Source organism: Equus caballus, chromosome 2 (genome assembly GCF_041296265.1).
Source record: "Equus caballus isolate H_3958 breed thoroughbred chromosome 2, TB-T2T, whole genome shotgun sequence".
NCBI classification, from domain to species: Eukaryota; Metazoa; Chordata; class Mammalia; order Perissodactyla; family Equidae; genus Equus; species Equus caballus.
The window spans coordinates 62,317,517-62,344,285 of record NC_091685.1 but is presented as its reverse complement, the minus strand read 5'-3'; the positions used below and the strand labels follow the sequence as shown (position 1 = coordinate 62,344,285).

At 43.1% G+C, this 26,769-nt stretch overlaps 1 protein-coding gene across 2 annotated transcripts in view; it reads right to left on the bottom strand.

Moving 5' to 3' along the window:
* EPHX2 (epoxide hydrolase 2) overlaps positions 1 to 22,256 on the bottom strand; it is a 69,998-nt gene extending 47,742 nt beyond the window's left edge. The window contains exons 1-2 of one of the 2 annotated variants that reach the window (XM_001492675.7): positions 21,958 to 22,256; positions 1,615 to 1,699 (exon numbers count right to left, since the gene is read on the bottom strand). In XM_001492675.7, the coding sequence (XP_001492725.1) occupies positions 1,615 to 1,699; positions 21,958 to 22,058 (186 nt within the window). In that variant the 5' untranslated portion in view covers positions 22,059 to 22,256. The remainder of the gene's footprint in view (positions 1 to 1,614; positions 1,700 to 21,957) is intronic. The other variant, XM_070261267.1, reaches the window with a different exon arrangement.
* Between the last annotated feature and the right edge of the window lie 4,513 nt (positions 22,257 to 26,769).

The window sequence follows — 26,769 nt, the reverse complement described above, 5'->3', positions numbered from 1 at the left end:
GAGAGAGAGCTTTAAAGGGACTGCAATTCATTATACTCCCCACACTAAGACCACACTTGCCTTCACAGAAAGGTGGGCTTTTGCTTTCTATTACAGTGGGCTGTAACTGATAAATAATTTAAAATATAGACTGTTTTATCTGTGTGCTTAGAGAGTAGATTCTCAGTAGCCTTTCTTCTTTGAGGCACTAATGGAGAATTCAAGTGGTTTTAGATCCTGATTACTTTGTTAAGAAATAAGTGAAGTTGTAGTAAGAATCTTAACTACTCTTTATTGAGCACTTACTATGGGCCAGGCCCTGTGCTAGGCACTTGTCAAGCTTTATGACAATCTATGAAACAGACAGTATTATCACTCTCATTTTACAGATGGCAAAACTGAGACTTAGCAAGGTTAAGCAACTTGCTGTGGTCACACAGTCTGTGAGTGGGAGCTATGATTCAAATCCTGATGTCTGACCCATTATATAGTTATTAATTAACAGCCCCATTAACAGTGGCCATGTCTGAAAATAGCTACTCTAAGGATGACTACTATCAAAAGAACAGAAAATAACAAGAGTCGGCAAGGATGTAGGAAAATTGGAACCTTTGTGCACTGTTGGTGGGAATGTAAATGGATGCAGCCACTATGGAAAACAGTCTGGTGGTTCCTCAAAAACTTAGCAACAGAACTACCATATGATCCAGCAATCCCACTTGTGGGTATATACCTGAAGGAAATGAAATCACTGTCTCAAAGACATATCTGCATCCCCATGATCACGGCAGCATTATTCACAATAACCAAAAGGTGGAAGCAAATAGAGTGTCAATGGATGGATGAATGGATAAAGAAAATGTGGTATACCCATACAATGGAGTATTACTCAGCCTTAAAAAGGAAATCCTGTCACATGCTACAACATGGATAAGCCTTGAAGACATTATGCTAAGTGAAATAAGTCAGTCACAAAAGGACAAATATTGTATGATTCCGCTCATATAAGGTACCTAGCAGAGCTAAATACATAGAGACAGAAAGTTCAACAGTGGGTTATAGGGCCCAGGGGAAAGAAGGCATGGGGAGCTGTTGTTCAGGGATATAGAGTTTCAGTTTTGCAAGATGAAAAGAGCTCTGGAGATGGATGGTGGTGAGGGTCGCACAATGGGAATATACTTAACACTATTGAATTGTATACTTAAAAATGATCAAGATAGTAAATTTTATGTTATGTGTATTTTATCACATAATTTAAGAGGAAATGTATATTATGTACATTACCACATGATGTAATATATGTATGTTACCACATAATAAATTATTTACCATTAACTCAAGAGGAAAAAAAGCTACTCTGGCTGTTGTAATTCCCTGGCATAGATCTTCGAGGTCTTGGAGGTTTCCCAGTCATTCAAGTGTGTCCCTTTGGTTGGCCCAAAGAGACAACAAGCCAGTCTTAAGTGTCTCTTTCTGGTCTCTGGGCCTCCAGCCCAGTTTTGTGAGTTAAGCGCTGTAAGGGGTAAAGGGTGCAGCAGACCCGGCTCTGCCCTCAAAGAGCTCATGGTCAGCGTAGGAGATGGGCATGGAGGCACAGAACACCTTCTCAAGGGGGTCTATGAGGTGTCCCCTTACCTGGGAGAATGTGATCTCTCCTGTCACGAGGCGGGCAATAGATTCATCTGGGCCTTTTAAGTTCAGAGCTTCACTCAGAAAGCCTCTGGAAAACACAAAGAAACAACATCATGAACGGTCCAGACTTCATCACGGCGACGTGCAGGGAAGAGACACTATTTACATCCAACGACAAAGTGCTGTTAGAAAGGCATTCTGCCAGGGGTGAGGAAACGCTAGGTCCAAGTTGGGATCCTTGCCCACGAGGAGCAATCCAGCTGGGGCCCGAGATCACAAACTAGATGATAAATACGCTCACAGGCGAAGCTGCTCACGGGGACCACCTAGCAGAGACTCTTCAACTGCAGGTGCTTCCGGTTTTGCCGCTTAAGGGACAAAATCAAGACTGGACGTGCAGTCATTACTGTTTTCAGCTCATTTGCACAAGGCACTGCTCCAAAGGACTGCTTATTAGTTCATATTCTTCAAAAGGAATTACATTTTTTTTATTTTGGTTCTGCACATATAGTTTCTATTTTATCTTAGCCTCATCTAATTTTTAAAAAGCTTTCTTGTGTTATGAGCTGAACTGTGCCCCTCTAAATTCACACGTTGATGTCCTAATCCCCAGTACTTCAGAATGTGACTGTATTCGGACACAGGGCCTTTAAAGAGGTAATTAAGCCAGAATACGGCCATTCAGGTGGGCCCTAACAGAACATGACTGGTGTCCCGAAGAGGAGATCAGGACACAGACATGAACAGAGAGAACACCGTGTAAAGACACAGAGAGAAGACAGCCATCTACAAGACAAGGAAAAGAGGCCTTGGAAGAAACCAACCCTGCTGACACCTTGACCTTGGACTTCCCGCCTCAGGAGCCGTTGTGGAAGCCACTCAGTCTGCAGTACTTTGTTCCGGCAGCTCTGGCAAAATAATGCACCTCGGTTCGTATTCATCCCTTATATACGGCCCCAAGAAGTAGCAGACGCAGAGGGAGGAAGACCAGAAAATTATCTGCTCCCTTCCCCACATTACAAAAGAAAAGATCCCATTCCACCTTCTTGATAATTTCCCACCCCAAATAGTGGATCAGTTACACTCACATGGCTGGCTGGGTGACATCAGACAGATAAAGGATGGCATATACGTGGCACACACACACCCCTGCTCCCCTGCAATCTGGCCAATTTTGATAACCCATCACCACATTCTATTCCACTGAGTCTAGACACCGATTTACAAACCTTCTTAATACAGTGCTCCAAGCACCTGAATTACAATGGACTGGAATTGACAAGCCAGTTAAAATTATTTACCATTCCCAAGTAAGAGTGAAACAGCGCATAAAACATTGACCAGCTTAAACTTGTTTTGCTTCCTTAAAACATGTTGTTGATTAATGAAACTTGGTGTTCAGTAGCGGAGACAGCCCCACGCATGTGCCAGGTGGGAACCCACTGCCCAGGATGACATCAGAACCAAGAATCTTCAGAAATGTTGCCACCAGAGTCCTTTACGAAGTCAGAAGTCTTTCAACAAGGAAAGTCAGCTTCCAGCAGCCCAAGCAGCTTGATTACCATACATGGCCCGATTCGAGACCAGCCAGTTAGCTTCTGCCCCTAATTCCTTAAATTTTGCCCCAAATCCTGGATCAGGGAGACAGATTTGAGAGCCTTGCCTCCTGTCTCCTTGCCAGTCAGCCCTGCAATAAAGCTTTTCTTTTCTCAAAAGTTGGTGCCAAAGTATTGGCTTCTATGTGCGTCGGGCAACGAGCGCTTGCTTGGAAACAATTTCTGACGACCTCAAAGGGACCGTGGTCCTGTGACCGCCCGCCACAGCTCTGCAACCCCCAGCAGGATGCGGCTCTCATTGCTGACCCTAACCTGCCGCTTAGACTACTGTCTAGAGACAGCTGATTGGATTCCTATTTCCAAGGAGCACTACAGGCTCCTTGGTGCTGCTTTCACTTTTGTGAAAAGAAACTGCTTCTGGATCAAGACGTTTCTGGGCTCTGGGGGAGTAACCTTAAGAAAGTGACTGTCCCTTATCTCATCTCTCTGCTTTGATTCCCTGGAAATATAAGTGTGACTTGTATTCTGGGGAATCCTGGCAGGCTGAGTCCCAAATCTTGGGCCTGGACCACCCAAGATAATTAGAGACACGATAAAAGGTTCATTCGTGAGTCACTCCTGGTAGTCTGGCCCTGAGTACTCCTGGTAGTCTGGCTTGCATTAGGATCTATGCTATATGTAGAACTATACTGTACATTATTGTGTATTAATGTCGTTTATCTAAACTGAATTGATTGCAGACTGAGCTTCTCAGTGATTGTAACAAACTCCCCTTAGAAGTTAACTCTACGAGGGTCTTCTGACTCTGAAGAAAAGAGGCACTGCTCCCTCTGGTCCTTTAGGATGTTCACAGATGACTGGGGATTTTATGGAGGTGTTGGGGCATACCTTTTCTTTTGTAATACAGTGTGGCCCCAACACTCACTGGGGCCTGAGGTGAGGCCTGAGAACGGGTCTTTGAATTCAAACACCATCTTGCAATAAGACCTATTCAGTAAAAGGAAAGAAAAATGGCTACAGAAGTGCCCTTGCCCAAAATCTAGCATCTTGAGTCTCCTCTCCACAAATATTAGTAGAAAAACTTGAAAACAAAATTTGGATAGAGAACAGAAGCTAGATTTAGAGTAAGGATGATTATCAGGAACTTTGAATTAAATAAGGTCATTTAAGAAGCATGTTTAAAATTAAGGGCCACAGTGGAATTACTTAAACCCAGGGGGGACCCTCAAAAGTTTTTGTAAATGGATTACCTTCTGAGATTAGTGAATAGATAAAAAGGCAGAAAATAAGATGGGAGGCTGCCATCTGACTGAACAGAGGCCCTCCAGGACCAGTTTAACTGATCCCATCTTTTATCAACAGAGTGATTAAGAATTGCCTTTCAGAAAATCTGCAAAGTCACATAGCCAGGGCATGTGCAAAAGAAGAAATCTTGACCTGAAATGACCAGGGACCCAAAGATCCTCCTTCCTGAGGAACCCAAGTGTGGGGACACGAGTGGAACTTGAAAGTCGAACTCTGATCAGAAGCGAGGGGTCCCTCGTTCAGGAAGAACCCGTGTTAAAATTCCTTCCCCACTCACCATGTATGTTTAGAACCCTATCATAAAAGTTTATAACCTCATCATAAATGTTTAGAACCCTATCATAAATGTTCAAAACCTTACCACAAATGCTTGAGGCCCACCCATCAACGCCTGTGCCACCAGCATTGCTGCGTGCCAGCCCATTCTCCCTAACCTCTTAAATTTTGCCCCAAATCCTGAATTACAGAGACAGATCAGAGGGCATATGCCCCCTGTCTCCCTGCAGATTGATTTCACAGAATAAGGCTGATCTCTTTTCCCAAAGGCTGATGCTGTAATTAATTGGTTTGTTTATGTGCATTGGGCAAGTGAACCCCAATTTCGCATGGTAACAATTGGCAACCAGGAAAGGATGAGGTCCTGACATGGCCGGCCCAAGGCTCTGGAGCCCCAGGCAGGGTGTGGGGTCTTTTCATGGACCCTAAGCGGCCGCCTAGACAATTTGGTCTAGAGGCTCAACTGACTGGATTCCCACTTCCACTGTGGCACTCCAAGCCCCAAGGCATTTTCTTTTCCTTTGGGAGAAGTAAACAGTTCCAGGATCAGAAGTCTTTTTGGTGAGTGTGCTCATTAAAATGCACCTGTGCCTAAAAGTGTCTAATATCTCATCAGGACTGTGGGTTAGAGGCCCCACTGGAGAGATTTTTGCTGGGTTAAAGTCCCAAGGCTGGGATTGCGGGTTCAATGGAGACAATACAAAAGGGTTACAGCTGCAGGGCACTCAAAGGATCGGGTTAGAGTCCCAGAGTATTGGATTTCAGTGTCTGTTGATATTTGTCTATGTCTGACTGTTTTATTTGCTAAAGTTGGCTGTTTGGGGACTGAGTTTCTCGGTGATTGTAACAAACTCTCTTTAGAAATCACCTCGTTTGTTGTGGCCACCTTGGGAAAAGCCCCCTAAAATGGGGCTCACTATAAACAGCTGGCAAGATAACCCCAGATAATTTAAAATTACAATGGCCACTTTGGGCTCCTTTTGAGCTTTCGAACCGAGAAACAAAGAAATCTTTAAAGAGTCAAGGGTTCACCCCCACCAACCTCAAGAAAATGTCTGTGCAGCGAGGTACTCTGCAAAGCATACGCAATCCACAACTCCACAGCACCTCCCTCCTAGGTATAAATTTGGCTCTGAGAGACTCAAGGCTTAGCTAAAGCTGTTACTGTGCATATTAGATGAGGGTTTTTTGTCTTGTTCTATGTCTTGAGAGCTTGGCTTTGTGACCTCTTTGGTCTCTGCCATCTAGAGGATGCGTGTACCATACTCTCTTTGTCCAGCTTATCAGCCCTCAGGGGAGTTTGTCATGAGAGGGGGATCCCAGTCCACTGGGGGGCTTTGTCGCCTCAATCTTCACTGCTTGCTAGTGCACTACCACCTGTGCAGAAGTCTTTGCTTTCCTGGACTAGTTTTGGGAGTGAACTTCCTGGATCTTACGAGAGGTGCTTCTTTCGCACTCCCTTTTTAGGACACCTCTTGCATCCACAGTTAAGCCATAAATGCTTATTGGTTTGAGTAGCTATTAAGATGCTACTTGTCAAAGGTCAGAGGATGGATCCTTAAATTGGAAAAACTTCTAAATTGAAAAACTGTAGCTGGAACAGTGGGTCAACCTCTTTTATCCTTGCAAGACTGGAAATGCAGCTCCAGAGGCAGCTCAGATTCCACCCATTTCCTTTATCTCAAAGAGCTTGCAAACTCTCCAGGAAATATCTAGCCCATCACCAATTCCTAAGACTGAAGGAAGAAAAAAGGAAAAAAGGAAAGAAAAACAGCCATAAGAGCACCCATGCCAAAAATCTAGCATCTTAAGTGTGTTCCCCACAAATATTAGTAAAAATGCTGAAAACAAAATTTAGATTCATATCTAGGGAGACTTATATTACTATACCTGATTCACGGCAGTAACTTCACAACAACAGCTGTGGAGTCTGTGTATGTGCGTCTATACGTATGTTATATATGAGTGATATTTTACCTCCAGATGGTATAATTTCTAAAGAGCTCTACTCAATTGGCTTAAAGTAAGCGCTTACGTAAATTATTTCTAAATGTAACAGCAACTAACCCAAATGTCTTTCAAGTTAACATGATATAAATTAATCTTTGGTAAATAAAATCTTATTTAAGATTGTTGGTTTGATTAAAATGGACATGTCCTTATAGTTATTAGCATTGGATATGATGCAGACATGCAGCCTTTATTCTACATTTATTGGTCAAATAAACTGATGTTATCTCTATTACAAAACTGGTTAGCAAAAATAATAACTTAAAATGATAGCTAATTTTGCCCAATATCTCATGAAGTTTTGTAGGCAATCTAAATAATTATTGAGAATGAGTAAACTAAATAGATGTGAAAAGGATAAAAGTGTTGGGTGACATTTTTATGTGTTATGGCATGTATATTTAAGATAACTTTCAAAACTTCTCTTGTAAGTTGAAACTTTGAAGTTTTGCCAGATGAAATTAAATGATAGAAAATTCATTGAATACCTCGCTCATTTTCAAATAAGAAAATATACTGAAACGTTATTGCTAAACATGTTTAAGTTTACCTACTTTTGCTTTCCTATTACAAAGAAACTAAAAGATGTTTGGGTCTATTAGTAAACATGTATTTTGTTAAAAATTGTACTATGACGAAGACAATTTCTAGAAATTATGAAAAGTGTTTAGAATGCCAATATAAAAGTTCATAATTGCTTACTGTTTAGTTTTCGCTAAGGTCTATAAGGGTTAAAAAATTCTAATTAATGTATGTAATTAAAGCTACTAAAAATTAATATGGAAAACATCTTTGTATTAAGGAAAGTAAGATACATGTTTTCAGTAAAGAAGGTATAAACAATGGAAATATTTTTGTCTGTTTTGTTAACAAAGATAAATTTGTCCCAAAGTAGTAGGAGGGAAAAAAAGGAAGGCATGGGACAAGTTCTGAATGTAAAAAGAAAGTTATAGAAGGTTTGTGGAGAAGGAACCCTGAAGAAAGAGTTGTGCATGGTCAAGTTGGCTAAGATTGAAGTAAATCTAATTAAGTAAATGAGTTTTAATATCAAAAGTAAGCTGGTACAAAATTAGAAAGGATAATTTCCTTGAACTTTTAGTCTGCTCTTGATAAAAAGATTACGAAAGTTTTTTTTTCTTTGAGTATCCTACCAGAAGGGTAGAAATTTTATGTTTTATGAAAATAAATTTCCTGTATTGTTTTTAGCAGGTCTTTAATCACAGGTGCTAAGGTTTTTCTTACAACTATTTAATTTCCTGCATTGGCCTCAAAATCTTTAACTGTCATGATAGTTAAATGGATAACTAAGCATTGTTTCACAGTGATCTATGATATTATGTGGATAACTGTTATTGATATAAGTGTTTTAGAAAATTATGTAACAGGGGCTGGCCCCGTGGCTGAGTGATTAAGTTCCCATGCTCCAGTTCGGTGGCCCAGGGTTTCACCAGTTTGGATCCTGGGTGTGGACCCAGCACCACTCATCAAGCCATGCTGACATGGCATCCCACAAAGTACAACTAGAAGGACCTATAACTAGAATATACAACTACGTACTGAGGGGCTTTGGAGAGAAGCAAAAAAAAGAAGAAGAATATTGGCAACAGATGTTAGCTCAGGTGCCAATCTTTTTTTTTTTTAAAAAAAGGGGGGAAAAAAAAGGAAAATTATGTAACATTCCAAAAATTCTGATCTGTCCTGGTTGTCAGCCATAATTCTAGTTATTATCTTCAAGTGTTGTATGACACAGAATAGCCAAGTTTCTTTGTCAATTGCCTTTTTTGTGTCTTTTGTCATTTGCAGATAGTTGTTGTTTTACTCTGCTTTTGCAGATGTATTTTATCTTCAGAGAGATTCATGGAAAGGACACTGACACTTACTCTAGAATACAGGTTTCTGATAAACTTGCAGATCATAAAACTGAGCTGGGTAAAAAAAATTATGGAACTCTAAAGGAGAAACTGATGGCTTTATAAAACTGCTAACAAAAGATCAAGAGTTGATTATATAGGACTGAATGAACTGATGAGGATGATTATAACTTTTATGAGTTTTGTTTGAAATATTGCTGATTTTTTAAAGGTTTTTTTTCAGATTTAAGGGACTCTTTTCTCTTAAGCTATGACTTACAGCAGTTTGGTAAATTATACTCTTGTAAACAGAATTGCAACATTTATCTTTTTTCTACCTACATTATCCCTCCAGAATTCAGAAACTCTCAGTGAGTATTTTTATTTTCATGGCAATATAGTTATTTGTATAAGTTCAATAAGAATCTGTTCTCTTATAACAGGACACAATTGGAAACAATGGTTATATTACCAAAGCTTTGATTGGAATATCACATTTGAGAGAGACATACATAGACTAGAATATGACCAGAGAGCTTTAAGGAACAAAGGTTGACTCTACTGAACAAATAAAGCCACTAGGAAATATTGGCCTGGTAATTTGCTTAAAGGGTTCACAGCAACCTTACCAAGTAAGTAAAGAAGGTCACCTCCTGGCAGGTGCAGGAACCCCAGGATCTTTTTGGGAACCTCAAGAAGAGAAGAATTCACCCAAATCTACAAGTATTGCAGACAGAGTCTGATAACAAGTCCTTGGCTTGGCTTTCCTGGCCTTGAGAGGCCTTTGAAGTTCAATCTGAGATTCCTTATGAAAAGTTACAGCAAAGCAGATTTAAAAGAGCCTATATGATCAAACGTTAATCTTGCTGTACTTATATAAGTGACTGGGCCAAGTTTACTGAAATTAGACTTAGGTTTGCAAATCAGAGAGTCTTACTTTGGTTATCTTTGGTAAAAATGAGGATGATTTTAGGGAGAAAAATTGTTTCAGTAGAAACTATAATACACTCTTGAGAATGTTAGATCCTAGTTCTGTTAATTGTCTTCAAAGTTTCAGTTTTCTACCTGTAAACTGGACAGGAGCCTGAATTCTTCTAGTTTCCTGAAATACCTGGCTACAATCTCCAAACTCGATCCCCTTCATTTGGAATCACTGAGAACTGGAACCACCCTTTTTCCTGAAGCTCTGCAAACTGAAGCTGAACAACTTGATATAAATGTAAGTGAGATCACCAAGATAGCCCATGTTTAGACAATCTTCATGCCTGTTGCAGTGTAAAGCACTCAAAAAAATACTTGAACCCCTGACGACATCATCAGAGACATTTCAAACAACAAAAGATGCTTTGATCCTGATATCTAGAAATCATCTTGACTGGCTGTCCCCTGGGCTCAGAAACTGGTTTATAATTTGCTCCAATCATTAACATTGTTTTTTCTTTTTGTTTCCATACAAATGCTTCTTATTAAATACCTGACTGCCTGCTTACACAATATAGGCTGAACTTTGGTAGCCCAGGTGCATCACTGCCTTCTGAAATGAATTTAACTGGACTGACCTATCATCAGGATTGAGAGACTGGTTCGGTGAGATGGAACAATCCACCAACTCAGCTTCTGGACTGTGAAACTTCTTGAAGTTTCAAAGGCAGGAACGTGAAGGATCAGAATTTGCCACCCAAAAATGTGTCTCTTGGGCTTAACTATTTTAATAACAAAAGGCTCAGAAAGAAACTTAGACTTTTCTCCTAACTGCCTAAAAGAATTTAAAATAGATGGCCTGTTCCAGGAAGTAGCTAGAGTGGTCACTGCCCTATTTCTCTCAAGAGAATTTCATTTCTGATAACAGCCAACTACCTTTTATCTGACTAGCACTCTTTCAGGTAACAATTATCAACTCTGGACAAAATATGAAAAGATATATTCCTCTATTTCGGGCCTTCCTCAACTTTCCAGTAACAGCATTGGCTCTGCCACACCTTTGTCATCAGCCTTTTTTTTAAATAGCTTTATTAAATTATAATTATATAAAATCAAATTCACGTTTTAAGTGAATGATTCAACGGTTTGTCGTAAATTTATAAAATTGTGTAAACATCACCACATTCCAGTTTTAGAACATCTTCATCAGCTCAAAAAACCTCTCATGCCCTTCCACATCTGCCACCATTAAGACGCAATACACAATTTAACTCATCAATCTTTTATTGAGCACCTAAGGCAGGCAAGGCAGTGTGCTAAATGATGTGATATAAAATGGAAAAATAAGACTCTATTCTTAGGGAGCTCAAAGGCGAACAAGGGAGGCAACCTATAAACCAATAAATGTAACACACTAAATGAGTGACAAGAAAATGGAAAACTATTTTTTGTGCCTTGAGAATGGAGGCTAATTAAGGAAGAGGAACTGAGGGAAGAATATAACCATAGAGGAAGGAGATACCAATGTATCTATAACAAAATTAGGCAGAAATAATAAAAAAGCAATTTGAGATAAGAACATTGTTGGATTGGAAACCATGAATTCCAAATTTTAAGGGTGCTTATTAAAAACAGTGAACAGTGATATGGCTATTACACAAAATAAATTAGTGGGGGCTGGCCCCAGGGCCAAGTGGTTAAGCTCACATGCTTTGGTTTGGCAGCCCAGGGTTTCCCCAGTTTGGATCCTGGGTGTGGACATGGCACCACTCATCAGGCCATGTTGAGGCAGTGTCCCACATGCCACAACTAGAAGGACCCACAACTAGAATATGCAACTACGTACTGGGGGATTTGGGGAGAAAAGGCAGAAAAAAAAAAGATTGGCAAAAGTTGTTAGCTCAGGAGCCAATCTTTAATAAAAAAGTAAATGAAAAATAAATTAATGAATCAAAAGATACAATAAATTTTCTATGAACAAAGAGTAAAATGATGAAGTAATTAAAGATAAGACCTGTGAAGGACAAATTCCTTCAATAAACAAACAGTAAGAATTCCAGAAGGACAGATCAGAGAAGCAACAGTCAAAGGAATAATGGGAGAAAATTTCTCTGGACTGAAGAAAGATTTAAGTCCTTAGATCAAAAGTGTTCACCAAGTACCAGGTAAAATTAATGAAAAAAGCAGCACAGCAGACATATGCTGGGGAAACGTTTCCATTCCTAGGATAAAAATGTGTAACAAATAACCTTCTGTGTAGAAAAACAGATTATACACGAAAGAAAAACAATTCAGACTGACATTAGCCTTCTATTCTACAATTTTAAGTGTCAGAAGATTGTGGGGCAATACTCACTAGATATTGAGCTAAAAAGAAACAATTGCCAAAAGATGCTATCCCCAGACAACTTATTTTCCATATGTGAAGGCAACAGAGTCTCAGACATGTAAAACTAATAGTTTACCATCACATGCCTTTCCTGGGAAAAAAAAAAATCAAGAAAGATTTCCAGTCAACATAAAGATAGATCAAAATTAAAAACTTGAGAACAGGAAAGATATGGTTTAAAATAAATGACAGGGGGCCAGCCCCGTGGCATAGTCGTTAAGTCTGTGTGCTCTGCTTTGGTGGCCTGGGGTTCGCAGGTTTGGATCCCAGGCAAGGACCTAGCACTGCTTGTCAAGCCACGCTGTGGTGGCATCCCACATAAAACAGAGAAGATTGGCACAGATCTTAGCTCAGTAACAATCTTCCTCAAGCAAAAAGAGGAAGACTGGCAACAGATGTTAGCTCAGGGCCAATCTTCCTCACAAAAAATATATATAAACGACAACAAACAATTGGAAATAAAATGTTTTTAAATACCACTTATCACAGCATAAAAAAAAAAAACAGAAACAAATCTAATGAAAGAGGTTTAAGACCTCTACAAAACTAAGAGAAATTAAAGACCTCAATATATGGAGAGATACATATTAAGTTCACGGATTAGAAGATTTAATACTGTTAAGACAAAAATTTTCACCAAACTGATTTAAGATTCAACTCACTCCCAATCAAAATTCTAGCAGGCTTTGTATTTATGTGTGGACATTGACACACTGATTATAAAATTTATCTGGAAACACAAAGGACACAGAATAGCCAAACCAATCTTTTTTTTTTAAAGATTGCCACCTGAGCTAACACCTGTTGCAATCTCTTTTTTTTCCTTCTTCTCCCCAAAGACCCCTACTACACAGTTGTAGATTCTAGTTGTGAGTGCCTCTGGCTGTGCCATGTGGGATGCCAGCTCAGCGTGGCCTGATGAGTGGTGCCATGTCTCTGCCCAGGATCTGAATCGGCAACACCCTGGGCTGCCAAAGCCGAGCATGTGAACTTGGCCATGGGGCCGGACTCCAAACCAATCTTGAAGAAGAACAAATAAGAAGAATTTATGTTACAAGATTTTAAGATTTATTATAAAGCTGGAATAATTAAGACAATGTGGTATTATTGTAAGATAGACATATATATTGACCTAACATAATAGGGAGTGTGGAAATAAACCTCCACATATATAGTCACTTCATTTTTCAACAAAAGAGCTACCAAAATTTAATGTGGAAAAGATGTTTTTCCACAAATGATGTTAGAACAATTGGATATCCATAAGTGGGGAGAGGGAACCTCACCCCTACCTCACACCAAATACAAAAATTATTTTGAAGGGGATCACCTAAATGTGAAAGCTAAAACAATCCAGCTCCTAAAAATAAGCAGAATAGGGACTGGCCCAGTGGCACAGCGGTTAAGAGCGCACATTCCGCTTCTCAGCAGCCCAGGGTTCGCCAGTTCAGATCCTGGGTACGGACATGGCACCGCTTGGCATGCCATGCTGTGGTAGGTGTCCCACACATAAAGTGGAGGAAGATGGGCACGGATGTTAGCTCAGGGCCAGGCTTCCTCAGCAAAAACAAAGAGGAGGACTGGCAGTAGTTAGCTCAGGGCTAATCTTCCTCAAAAAACAAAATAGAATAAAATAAAATAAAAATAAGCAGAATATCTTCAGGACCTTTAGGTAAGCAAAGATTTCTTAAAAGGACACAAAAAGCACTAATCATAAAAGAAAAAATACTAGTATAGATATCATTAAAATTAAAACCTTCTTCTTAATTCAGTTTCATCAAAGACATCATTGAGAAAGTGAACATGGGGCCAGCCTCGTGGCCTAGTGGTTAAGTTCGGTGCACTCTGCTTTGGCAGCCCAGGTTCAGTTCCTGGGCACAGACCTACACCACTTGTTGGCAGCCACACTGTGGCAGCATCCCACATACAAAACAGAGGAAAATTGGCACAGTTGTTAGCTCAGGGACAATATTCCTCAACCAAAAAGAGGAAGATTGGCAACAGCTGTTAGCTAAGGGTGAATCTTCCTCAGACAAAAAAGAAAAGAAAGTGAATAGGTAAGCCATATACATGGAGAAGATGTTTGAAATATAATTTATTTGCTACATATATAGCATGTCATACATATATGACAAAGGATTTGTATCAAGAATATATAAAGAAATATCAATAAGAGAAAGACAACCCAATTGAAAAATGGGCAAGTGACTTAAACGAGAATTTCACTCAGGAGAATTACCACATGGCCAATAGGCATATAAAAAGCAGCTCAACATCATTAATCATCAGGGAAATACAAATAAAACCACAATGAGATGCCACTATATACCCACCAGAATGGCTACATTGAAACAGACTGACAATGTTGAGTACTAATGACAATGTGGAGAAACTGGAACTCTCTGATACTCCTGGTAAGAGTCTAATTTGACTGGACCCCTTTAGAAAATAGCAGTCCCTACTAGGCACTTTTATATTGACAAAGGGCACAAACCTTTACACACTGATTGACATAGCATCAAAACAGGCAAAACTAAGAGACTGGAGATTGTATCAAGACAGCACACTGAGCAGGTGTCTACTTCCTTCTGCCTAAAATCCCACTGAGATTATACAAAAGATATCCTTAAAAGATTTTTTAAAAAACAACTTTAATAGTTTAGAAAACCAAGAAAATATAAATTATCAGACTAGAAAGTCTGAGAACACCTTGGAAGGCAGATTGGAACATAGTGATTAAAAAAAGGAGAGAGGGGAGGAAAACAAGAGCCCCAACATGTGAAAAGAAGTCACTGTCGTTCTTTGCCCGCAAAGGGCTTCTTCACATACCTAATACCTACATTCATAGCTGACAATGTATCAGGCAGAGCAGCTGGAAGCAGCGGATTTGTCCTAAGATAAAACTGAAGGCAAAGTACTCTACCTGCCTGTGAAAGGTTCTGGTGTGAGTGAGCATGAGAGGCTGGAAGGAAGCACAGCTAAGCTGATCTGGGTGTGGCCGTGTGGGGCAGAATACTGTTGTGTTTCTACTCTAACGCGCCAGCAGCAGGCAAGAGGACTGCAATTCAACTCAATTCAGGGAGCACAGACCCCACAGGCTACAGGCAAGCCCTCCACAGACTGCCCTCGCTTCAGGTACCAGCTGCAGTCTCAGGGGGTCTCCAGGCCACTCACAATTCTGACTGACTGGCTGCAAATTTTGGGGTTTCTACAACCCTCTAGGTCTGATAATTCACTAAAACAACTTAGAGAACTCTGAAAAGTACTATTCTTACTATTACAGTTTTATCTTAAACAATACATGTAAGACGAGGTTCAGGAGGGCACGCAGAGCATCTGTGCCCTCTCCCTGTGAAACTAGGGCACACCAGCCTCCTGGCAAATCGATGTGCTCACCAACCAGGAAGCTCCACTGAACTTCAGCGTCCAGAGACTTTACTGGGGCTTCACTACACAAGCACGAGTGAGTAAATCATTGGCCACCTGATGGAACTCAATCCCCAGCCTCCACCCCTCCCTAGAGGTCTGGCTGGTCCAGAGTCCCAACCCTCTAATCACTCCATTGGCTTTTCCGGCAACCAGCCCCCATCAAGAAGCTTTGTGAGACCCCCAAATGAGTTGCCTCATTAGCATAACAAAGGCACTGATCACTCAGGAAATTCTAAGGGTTTTTAGCTCTATGCTAGGAACCCAGGACAAACATCAGAAAAATTCCCCATTATTACAACAAATACAGATAGCAATAAACATGCATGCTGACAGAAAAGGTTGTGTTAACAGTATGTTACTATATATGCACATTAAAAAACCATAAGTAATCTGAAGGAGTCTAGAAACAGTATCGGTAAGTATCAGTATCTAGAAACAGTATCAGTAAGAAGACTAGAAACAAAATGTTTCACCAAGGAAAACTGGAAAAAAAGAAAAACTTTTTTTTTTTTTTGAGGAAGATTAGCCCTGAGCTAAGTACTGCTAGTCTTCTTCTTTTTGCTGAGGAAGCCTGGCCCTGAGCTCACATCGTGCCATCTTCCTCTACTTTATATGTGGGACGTCTACCACAGCACGGCGTGCCAAGTGGTGCCATGTCCACACCCGGGATCTGAACCAGCGAGCCCCGGTCCGCCGAGAAGTGGAATGTGCGAACTCAACCGCTGCGCTACCAGGCCAGCCCAAGAAAAACTTGATCAACTCAAGTAAAGACAGGAAAAAGAAGGGGGAAGAAAGAAGGAGAAATAGCAGATGAGACGCTAAGTCGAAAACGTAAAACACCATGGTAGAAATCAAGAGTTCCTAGAAATCAAGAAGAAAGTGACAATCCAATACAAAAATGGGCAAACGGTATAAACAGATTAATACTAAAGGAAAAAAATACAAACGGCCGATAAAAATGAATAGTGAAGAGGAAAATGCAAACTAACACAAGAAGATAACATTTTTCACAGATCTAACTGGCGAAAGTTGAGAAGGGTCATCTCCCCTGGAGGGAGGGTCTAGGGCTGGCCTTCGTGGGCACTGTCAGCATAGGGACAGCTTTTGTAGAACAGTGTGGCAGGATCTATCAATATCTGAGATGTAAATATACTTTTACTCGGTGTAGAAAACTACTTTTAGGAAACTACCCTACAGAAATATTGCAATGACACTGTAACAGTAACAACTCGGAAATAACTAAATGTCTCCCAACAGGGAAAACGTTTAAATAAATTATGGCCTTCCATATTGTGGAATACTATGGAGCGGTTAAAAAAGGAAAAGCAGATATACGTAAATGGACAAGGAAAGATGTCCAACTGTTAAGTGAAGTAAAATAATTAAGTAAATCTAGTAGAAAAACAATTAAGACCTAGGACAATATGTGTACTATGATCCTATTGTTTGTTTTTTTAAACCTACCTATCTCCTAATCTACCTACCTACCAATCTTTGCATAAATGTGTCTGCAAATTCACATAAACAAGCAACACGCAGACAATCCTTTATCTGAAACCTCAGAACCAGATGAGTTTCAAATGTCAGAATTTTTCAGATTGCAAGGGGGGATATACCATAAATGAAGTAACACCTCTGGGAGTCTGGCGCAGCCCTCTCAATCAAACTTGTTAATATTTCTACAGTGAGATGTGTGACTAGTCACAGCAGGACAGACAATGATGACAAACAGGCTCATGCTTGGTCAGATCAGGTTTGCTATCAAATGAGGTCAGGTCAGATTTCGTGGTCAAATGAAGTCAGGCCAGGTTTTGCTGTACTGAATTATGAATTATGAAAAAATTATGAAAAAACGCTGATTTTGGATAAATGAACTATGTATCAACCATGATTATGTCCGGGATGGGGCGAGGAATAGGGAAAGGTGAAGAGGGACTTACATTTCTTACTCTACATGTTTCTGTGCATTTGAATATTTTCATAATAATGTATTCATCTCTATTACTTGTATAATTAAAACCCATATGTGAAATTTAAAAAGAGGAAAGATGCTTCAGAGAATTCATAAAAGCCCAGAGGTGTGAAAAGCTACTGCGAATCTGGGAACCTCCCCAGAAGCTCCTGGAGCATTCAATAAGTATTTCCCGAAATAGTACTGGGGATACGAATAAGAAGTCCCGGTTCTCAAATACTCTTTCTGTATTTGCTGATCACTTCTTTTTCTTGCTCAAAAATATTTACTGAACGTTGCACATGGGAAGCACCTCAGGTGCTAGAGTGCACATTTCTGAATGAAACTGGCACTTTATCCCCAGTGTTCAGGCCAGTGGCAGTGGGCAGACCCTCCACAATGAAGCTGTGTGAGAAGGTATTAACCGAAGCACACAATTGTCTACACGTCAGATCTGGATCTCAGGGAACCACCCTGGCTCCTCCAGATCCTGTCAGCCTCAGTTGCCATGGTAACCACCATGTCCCCTAACCCTCAGCGGACCCTGGTCTGGATGACCACAAAGGAGAGCTGAGCTTCCCTTTCTCTCCTTCCACCGTCTGATGCTGGAGGAATCCGCATCTCCCCGTTTTACCCCAGGTATTCAACCATCTCTCCACTTCTGGAGTTCATGACAGCTGCTTGGGCCCATCGCCCTGTTCTCAGACAGGTATTTACAATGTTTAGGACCCTCATCCCTTCCTCGCCTCACGGCTGTAGCACCCAGCTCACAGGCTTCCCTTCTCCTCTCCTGGGCCCTGCGGCCGACATTCCTCATCTTCTGTGCCAATGACCCTGCAAACTGCCGGCTCAAAGAAGGTCTTGTTTGTTTCAGCTCCAACCTCTGCCATTGCTCCCTAGTGCTCCCCCTCCGAGCTGCCAAGCTCTCAGATCTCACTGTGAGCATCAGCCTCCTGTTTCCTACCAAGGCACTTGATCCCCCACCCCAAGCATTAGCTACCTTGATTTAGAGCACCAACTATTTTACTCCCTCCACACCCCAACTCAAAAGCTCCTCAGAGAGTCACCGGCTATCAAAGCAGGTACATGCTCAGTCTGCCTTTCACGTCACATTACAATGCAGGCCCAACCAACTTCCCCACTTCTCTCACGACTCCCCTCCCGTCTGGCTAGACTGGAATATTCTGTGTACTTGTGCACATGCCATGCTTTCCACCTCCCAGCCTTTGCTCATGCTGTTCCCCTCACCTGGAAAACTCCCCCCTCACATCTCTCCCCACCAACCTCCTGTCAATCTTCCCAGGGTCTGCCTCCATTAAGGCTTTCCTCACCTAATCTCTCCCTCCTTTGAATCACCTAAGAACTTTGCACCTCTTATGGCACTGCCTTCATCTTGGAGTTTGGCTATCTGTAGATGACTCAGCTTTCATACCGATGCCAAGCCTGTTGAAAATGCCCAGTGCTAGGCAGGCCCTTCAGGCTCACCTTCTGATAACACCTTCATGGTTGGTTCACAGACTCCATAGGCTAACAAGGTCAAAGTCATGGACTCTGACCTTCTGGTGTCAGCTAGCTTTGCTATGACCTGTTTTATGGCTGCTGGGAACAATCTCAACAATGGGAGTGTGTAAGTCAGTGCCACACTAGATAAAGGGAGTGTGTCCAACATCACTTTGCAAATGCATGAGACTTCTGTAAATAAAGAAACATATCAGGGGCCGGCCCCGTGGATGAATGATTAAGTTCGCCTGCTCTGCTTCGGCGGCCCAGGGTTTCGCTGGTTCGGAACCTGGGTGCGGACATGGCACTGCTCATCAAGCCATGATGAGGGGGTGTCCAACATAGCACAACCAAAAGGACCTATAACTAGAATATACAACTATGTACTGGGGTGTATTGGGAACAAGAAGAAGGGAAAAAAAAAAGAAGACTGGCAACAGATGTTAGCTCAGGTGCCAATATTTAAAAAAAAGAAAAGAAATGTATCAGGAACACAGTTGCCCATCCACCTTACATGCTACCTAATTTAACTCTCATAAAAATTTCTAGGGTGTGGGGAGCAGAATCCATCATCCCAAAATATGTCTCTCTGGTTTGATTATTTTTAAGAACAAAAGATTCAGAAAGAAACTTTGACCTTCCCCCAACTGCCTAAAAGAATTTAAGACAGAAGGCCTGTTCCAGAAAGGAGGTATCACCATAGATAATTATAGGTATGGCAGACAGGAAGGCACCTAGCAAGGGCTTTGTGTGTGTGTGTGAGAAAGATTGGCCCTGAGCTAACATCTGTTGCCAATCCTCTTCTTTTTGCTTGAGGAAGCCTGTAGCTGAGCTAACATCCATGCCACTCTTCCTCTACTCGGTGTGGGATGCCACCACAGCATGGCATGACGGGCGCCCAGGACCCAAACCTGTGAACCCCAGTCCACGAAGCAGAGCCTGTAAACCTAACCACTATGCCACTATTTTTTATCAAAGTTCTCTCTCGATGTCTATAGATGGCTCAGCAAACATGTTTATCAAACATTTGCATTCCTATCTGTAGCTGCCCCTGACGCAGGAAGGGTTAATAATCACTGGAAACGGCTTGCCAACAAACTGTGACCCGGAGGTGAGAAGGCCAGTTAGCCAATGAGGGGTAAGACCTCCAGGGGGAGTCAACCTAAGCCAGGCATCGGTCGCCCGGGGGCACAGATGGAGACACGATATTGATATCGGGAGCAGGAGGAGCCATTGCCTAGGAGGCCTTGCCTGCTCCGAGATAAAAATATACAAGCACAGCAATAACATGATAATATCAAAACAGAGGCTGAGGGAGGGTTCCTTGAGAAATCACTAAGAATTCTTGGCATTCGCTAATCACTTCATCCAGAACACCTGTGTATGTTTAACAGCTGTAAGCTATGTATATATTGAAACGCTGGTTATAATAAACTCAGAGTGGCCATCAGCCCTCTCCGCATCTATCCTGATGTGTACATTGGATTGCGACACCAACACTATCTCTATGTAAATTACCTTGTCCTTTGAAGTCCTAAACCACTACCCACAACATCCTTCTTTGTCCTTAGCTGAAGATGATATTTAAGGTGGTGACTTCAGCCATTTTGGCAAGTTACTCAGTTTTCTTGGGTTTCTCCCATGTACACACGTTACTAAATTTCTTTGGTTTTCTCCTGTTATTCTGTCTCATGTCAATTTAATTCTTAGAACAGCCAGAAGAACCTAGAGGGCAGAAGAATAATTCTTCCTCCCTACAAGAGGAAGGTATTTTCTTATTTTAAGATTAAGACTAAGATCTTCGATAAGTTGACTAAAACAGGTTAAGCAAGAATCACTCAGCAGTAAGTGACAGGAACTGAGATTTTTAATCTGGGTCTGAGTCAGAGACCACTGCTATTTTAAATACCCCACATTTGTAAACTTGTATACGTGTGACTTGTACACTCACAAATATACTCTCAAGAATATTCACCTGTATCCTCACAAGTATTCATAATTGATGTATTTACTCACCCCCCACAGACTAACATCTTTCCCAGAACAACTGCCAAGGGCGGTGGGAAGTCACAATGAACCAGACAGAAAAGAATCCTAGACTGGGAAGCAGAAAAGTTGGTTCCATAGCCACCTATGTGTGTTATTGTGCGATAAAGTTAACCACCGCCCCCCCCCCCCTCCCGCTAAGCCTCAATTTCTACATCTGCAAGTGAGGGCTGCTGTAGATTTTGAACCCCCTTTTGGCTTGGCATGCTTGCAGACACCAGTCTGTTACAATCTACATAGTATAACAGGTTAAAAAGCCATGTTGGCCTTTGGTATCACAAGAATTCTACAATTCCTTAGATGGGGCAGAACTCTCAAAGCTTCCACCCTGGTCCTTATTCTTGCCAGTCACTTAGAATTCACTCTTCCCTGGGTGTTGCCAGGGTCATCTTTCTTTCTTTTTTAACTTTTTAAATAAATATGCTTTCCCTCCTTCTGTCTGTAGGAGTAACATATGTTCATAAGTAAAAAAACTGGAAAATACAAAGAAGTAGAAAAGAAAATCATTCATAATCCCATCCCAGGGACTTTTTTTGTATTTTCCAGACATTTTTCTACATGCAGCTTTTTTTCATACTTGAAACCATGGAGTAAAGTTTTACAGTCTGACTGACGGGTTTGTTCTCTTCACTTATTATAACATACTTTCTGATGTCACTGAGATCTCCTGAACATCACGCTTACTGGTGATGCTTCCTAGTTGACTACTGCTCCGTGATTAGTTTTGGGGGCTGTTTATCTAGTTTGCTCTAATAAGGAAACCTGCAACGCACAGAACTTTCGTCTCTTCTAAACTTCAGCGCGCGTCCCTAAAACTCATTCCACTATGTAGAATTAAGCAGGCAGCAGACAGCTCAGCGAGTAATTCCTCACTTTAGGCAAAGCTTTCAACCTAGAGGGCAATTCTGGAGTCCTTAGAGAAGTTTAACTTCCTAGCAACGAGAAAGACAATGGATCTTCTTACAGACATTGGTATTTTAGGGCCCGGGAACTGTGTGAACTTTTCTCAGGGCTCTCGCCCTCCAGCAACCTGAAACCAGGGCTGAAAGTCCTGAGAGGCAACTTCTGGGCACGGATGCCGCCCCCCACGCCGCGGGCGCCGCGCCCCCTCACCTGGGCAGCGCCAGGTCCTCCTCCGCGCGGCCGAAGGCGCGGGCGATCGACGGCAGCGCCAGGACCCCGTCCAGGTCGAACACGGCCGCACGCAGCGCCATGGTATCCTGCAGCTTCTCCCGCACGGTCCAGGCGCGCCGACGACGTGCCCGCGGACCCGGTCGCGGGACCTCCCAAGGGGAACCCGCCCCGCCCCTTCCCGGCCTCGGCTTGGCCCCGCCCCCTGGCTTGATCCTGCCCCCTCCCAACCGAGCCTCCGACCCCACGGCCCCCCCACGGCGTGGCGCCGAAGCGGCCACGCCCCCGCCTCGGCCTCCGCCCCGCCCCCTGGCCTGACCCTGGCCTCGCCCCCCGCCCCCCCCCCACGCACACCGCCCACCGGCCGGGCTCCCCTTTCTGCCCACGCCCCGCCTCGACCTCGGCCTCCGCCCCGCCCGGTGGGCCGACCCTGGGTCCCCCAACACGCACACACTCACGCTCCCCGCCCCATGGCCCCGCCCCCTGGCCTGACCCTGGCCGCCCAGCCCCGCACCCACACCGCCCCCAGGCCTGGCGCCCCTTGCTGGTCCCGCCCTCTCCCGGGCCTCGCCTCCGCCCGCGCGCCCAGACTCGGGCTAGAATCCTTCCTATGGCTGAAGTGCTGTCTGTGGCCTGAAACGATGGCCCAAAGTCCCCTCGCGCTCCCACAGCGGCTGCTTGAAGAGGCGGACCCGAGCCCCGCGCCTCCCGAGACCGGCTGACCGCTTACCGCGAACTTGCCAGACTTTCACCAGTCCTAGGCAGGCCTGGAGAGAGGGAGGCCTGAGAAAAAGCCAGGGCTACAAACTCCTTAGCGGTGGGGGCGGGGGGGTATTCGGTGCATACAGTTACAGGTCCCTCGCTATGCTGACCACGCTGCTCCTCTAGACACACTCTTTGTCAAGGCAAAATGTATTTCTAGGATAAAATATCATGCTCCAGGTATCGTGTGCCAACCCAGAATACCTCCATTCCAGTTCCTTGTACAGTGACACTTAGAAGAAATAAATCTGGACTATTTATTACCCCTTTGTACATTCTGCTTGTACTAATGCTGCCTAAAAATGTGTGAGCTTTATATTAAATCACAGATTCCACACGATTGGCTTGTTTCTGTTTCTGGAAAACGACAAGCTTTGTCTGCTTAGGAGTGTCAGCTGCGCTTGCATAGGGGTTGTTGGTTTCCTCACACCACTGGAGTGTAGCTCGGTGAGTTAAAACGTGCTTTTGGCCTGGGGTTCCAACTTGCCGAGAGCACCGCTCAGGACACAGACGCTGGGGACCTCCCTTTTGAATGTGTCATCTGAATTTATCCAAGCTATTGTCCCCCATTTCTCTAGAAGAATGTTGTGAGAAGTCTTCAGATGCCTTGCTGAAATCAAGAGGCACGTGATCTACAACAGTCTTGCGTCTGCCAATCACCAATGGGATGAACAGGAGAAGTGGATCTGCTTTGGCGAGTGTTATTCTGGTGACCCATGACCATGGTTCGTAACCCCTCCTAAGAAGCAGGAAGTAGTCAACAATACCCGATGTTGCAGAGAGGACTGAAAAAACCCGTTCGATGTTGGACTTGGATTGCCCTGGATGACCTGTTTCAGAACACTTGCAGTGGCGTTTTTGGAGCTGGAAGCTCGATTGCCCTGGGTTTGAAGACTGAGAGAGAGAGCAAGAAGTGAATGCAGCAGTCTCTGAAGAAGTCGGTGGTCTCAAGAGTAAAATGAGTCTATAAAAGGAAAGCAGATTGCAGCATGACTTGTGTAATACGAAACCTCTTAGATTTGTCTCCAGCTTATACTTTCCTCTGGTCCCCACATTTGCATGTCCAACTTCTTATTCAGCATCTCCTCTTGAACGCCTGTGTCTCCAACTCATCGTGACTGAAACAGAACGCTTGCTGCATTGCCCCCTCCTCAGCCTGTTCCTTCCAGGGTGTGCCCTGTCGTACTAAATGGCATCCCCATTCACTCAGTTGTTCAGACCAGAGAACTTGGGGCTGCTTCCAGAGCCCTTGATCCCCATTAAGCTGTGTGTTCTCGAACTCAGTCCCAGCGGTGGCCAGTTGACTGGGGCAGAGGTGGCAGCCTCTAGTTTGGTGGTGTTTTCTGGGAGTCTTTCTTAAAGGCCCAGCCTGGAGCTCACTCCTATATTCGTTTCAAAGATTTTGTAGGCTCCTAATTTCCAGTATTAGATCTCTTTTTAAAATAACCAGAGTGATTTCTGTTACCTGACTAACGCAGTATCGTTTATGAATCCACACCTGTGTTTGTGAAAGTAGCAAAGCGGAGAACAAGGACACACAGAACTGTGTTTTATAAATCCCCTTTTGAGAAACTTAGACTATGAGACTCCGCTTTAAGATGGGAGTCATCATTAGTTAAGCAGAGACTGTGAAGCTATCACAGGGACCTTTGTTTATTCAGGGACAGTAAACTAGTAGGTTGATCTGGTCTGGAATATTTTATAATACCTTGTGAGTTACAGAAATTCTTGGCTGAATTGCTCAAGCAAAGATCAGAGGTCTCAACTGTGTTTTACTGTGCTCTGCTCTTTCTCCTGGGTCACACTGCCCCTGTGTTATCTGCCACCCAAGGGAGAGGAAGATAAAGAGCTCACTGAGCTGGGCTATGGAAACTGGATATCTTTTTGAAATGTAAATCGTAACCCTTATGTCTGCTAATTTTAATATTTATAAAATATGTTCCAGCTCATAGCATGGAATCATAAAACATGGCTAATGTAGTAGTGAAAATTCAGAAATTACATCTGGCGTCAATCACTAAATTTGTAATGAACTTACAGTGAACTCATTAGTTTGGGATTTCCTGCCACTGTGCCCGCTTTCCCGCCTCCTGCTTGACCTTAGTTTTGCAACGTCATGTTAAATCTCTGTTTAATTCCTAGTGGTTGGGAGAAGCGTTCACACTGCTGCTTCTCCTGCTGTAAGTGTTTGAATCAAGCTAAAAGTTGTCTCTGGTGGTTTTCTAAACCCACATTACACCTGAAGCTTTGTCTGTCTTTAATGCAACAAATAAGTTTCTTCAATTCATTCAGCAAATGTTTATTAAGCACCTGTTATGTGCCAGGCACTTGGGATTCATTGGTAAATAAAACAGACAAAAATAAGGACTACCACAAAGCTTCCATTTTAGTGGGATGATGAATTTAAGGAGTTGCGAGTTGCTTCTGGGGCCATGAGAGGAATGAGGCTTGGAATATTTATAGTGGCTACTTATCATTTTTTTTATTTGTCATTTTTTTGGCTGCCCAACATCTATAGCCTCTTCCTACATTTGGAAAATTCTGCCCTGCAGTGGGCATCTGTCATTCAGAGATATGCACAGCATCCTTCAAACGTCTTCTCTCTACTTTGACTGTTCTCACATTTGGAGTTGTACCTTCTCAAGGTAGACTCCACAAACACCACGTTTGCTAGGCTCCCTTAAAGCTGGCCATGTGATATGAGCTCTGCCAATCAATGTTCTTGCCTGAGATTTGCCTATGGGAATGAGCAACCTGAAGCAACAGCTGTGCCAGCTAGAACTTTCTTCCAGTGATGGCAGTAGCAGAAACATCTAGTTTTTCTGGGGAGGCTGAGATGGAGCTTCTCCAGTCTCATTCCGGGTGTACTTGGTGTGGATAGGGTGGCACAGTGGTGGCTTCCTTAAAATTGTACCATGGCGTGGATTGCTGTCACTGCATTTTTCTGGCTGTGTAGCTTCCAAGCCTGTTTCTCTTGTCCTCCCTGAACTTCTGTGAGTTATCACTATCCTGTAATAAATCCCCTTCTGCTTGTATAACTGAGAGGAAGTTCTGTGGTTCCCAATAAGAACACTGGAAGGCATATCCACCTTATGCATCTTAATAGAAGGAAGAGCCACTTTGACCATAGAATCTGAAAATGCATGTGCTCGCTTTCCCAGCCCGCCGTGAAGCTAGGGTAAAGGCATGTGAGCTAAGCTCAGCAAATCAGATGCATCCAGCCCAGACTCTACAGCAGAGCTGGTGAGGGGAGCAGGGACAGAGGTGGAGGGTTTTGGTGAGCAATTTCAGGGGTCCCCAGCTGGCGGGGAGGGTGCAGGCGCCATGGCCCTCGGCATTCGGCGACAGCAGCAGCAGCAGTGTCCTCACCAGTCTAGTTCTGTGATGTGATTTTGGTGTTGCCCTTGGCTACTGCTTGTTTTCCAAGCTTGGTTCTCCAAGCTCCCAAGCTGCCTCACCAATATCCTGTCATTAAATATATTCTCTGTTTAAATCAGCCAGCTTAGGTCCCTCTCACTCCTCACCAATTGCTAAAACCATTCTAGTGTGCCTTCTGGAACCTTCTGGAACTCACTATGCCCTCTGGAACTTGAGATTCATCATCAGCAAAATCCATTTTCCCCAACCTCTTTTCTATTCTCTTCTTCTTGCTCTGTTGGAAGCCTGGCTCTCCCCTCAGGCACCTGTTTCTGCTCTTCTCCCCCCTCCCCTTGTACCCCTGAACAGGGGACAGGGTAGATGTCCTTTTCAGTTCTCCTCGCTGCTCCCAGATCCTCCCTGAAGACTCACAACAATAATGTCGCCTTGTCCGTCTGTACCATTCTCCACCCAACAACTCTACTACTCTTCTCCAGTCTGCTCTGCCTTCCCATCTCCCAGAAGCCTGTACGACAAATTCCTTTCTCTCCTCAGTCTCTGGTGCCTTCTCCCCCATCCTTACTCTCAGCCAGTGTCTTTGCTTCTTATTTCACTGAGAAGATTGGAGCATTCAGAAAACTGCCACCAACTCCAACCCCTCCACTGACCCACCAA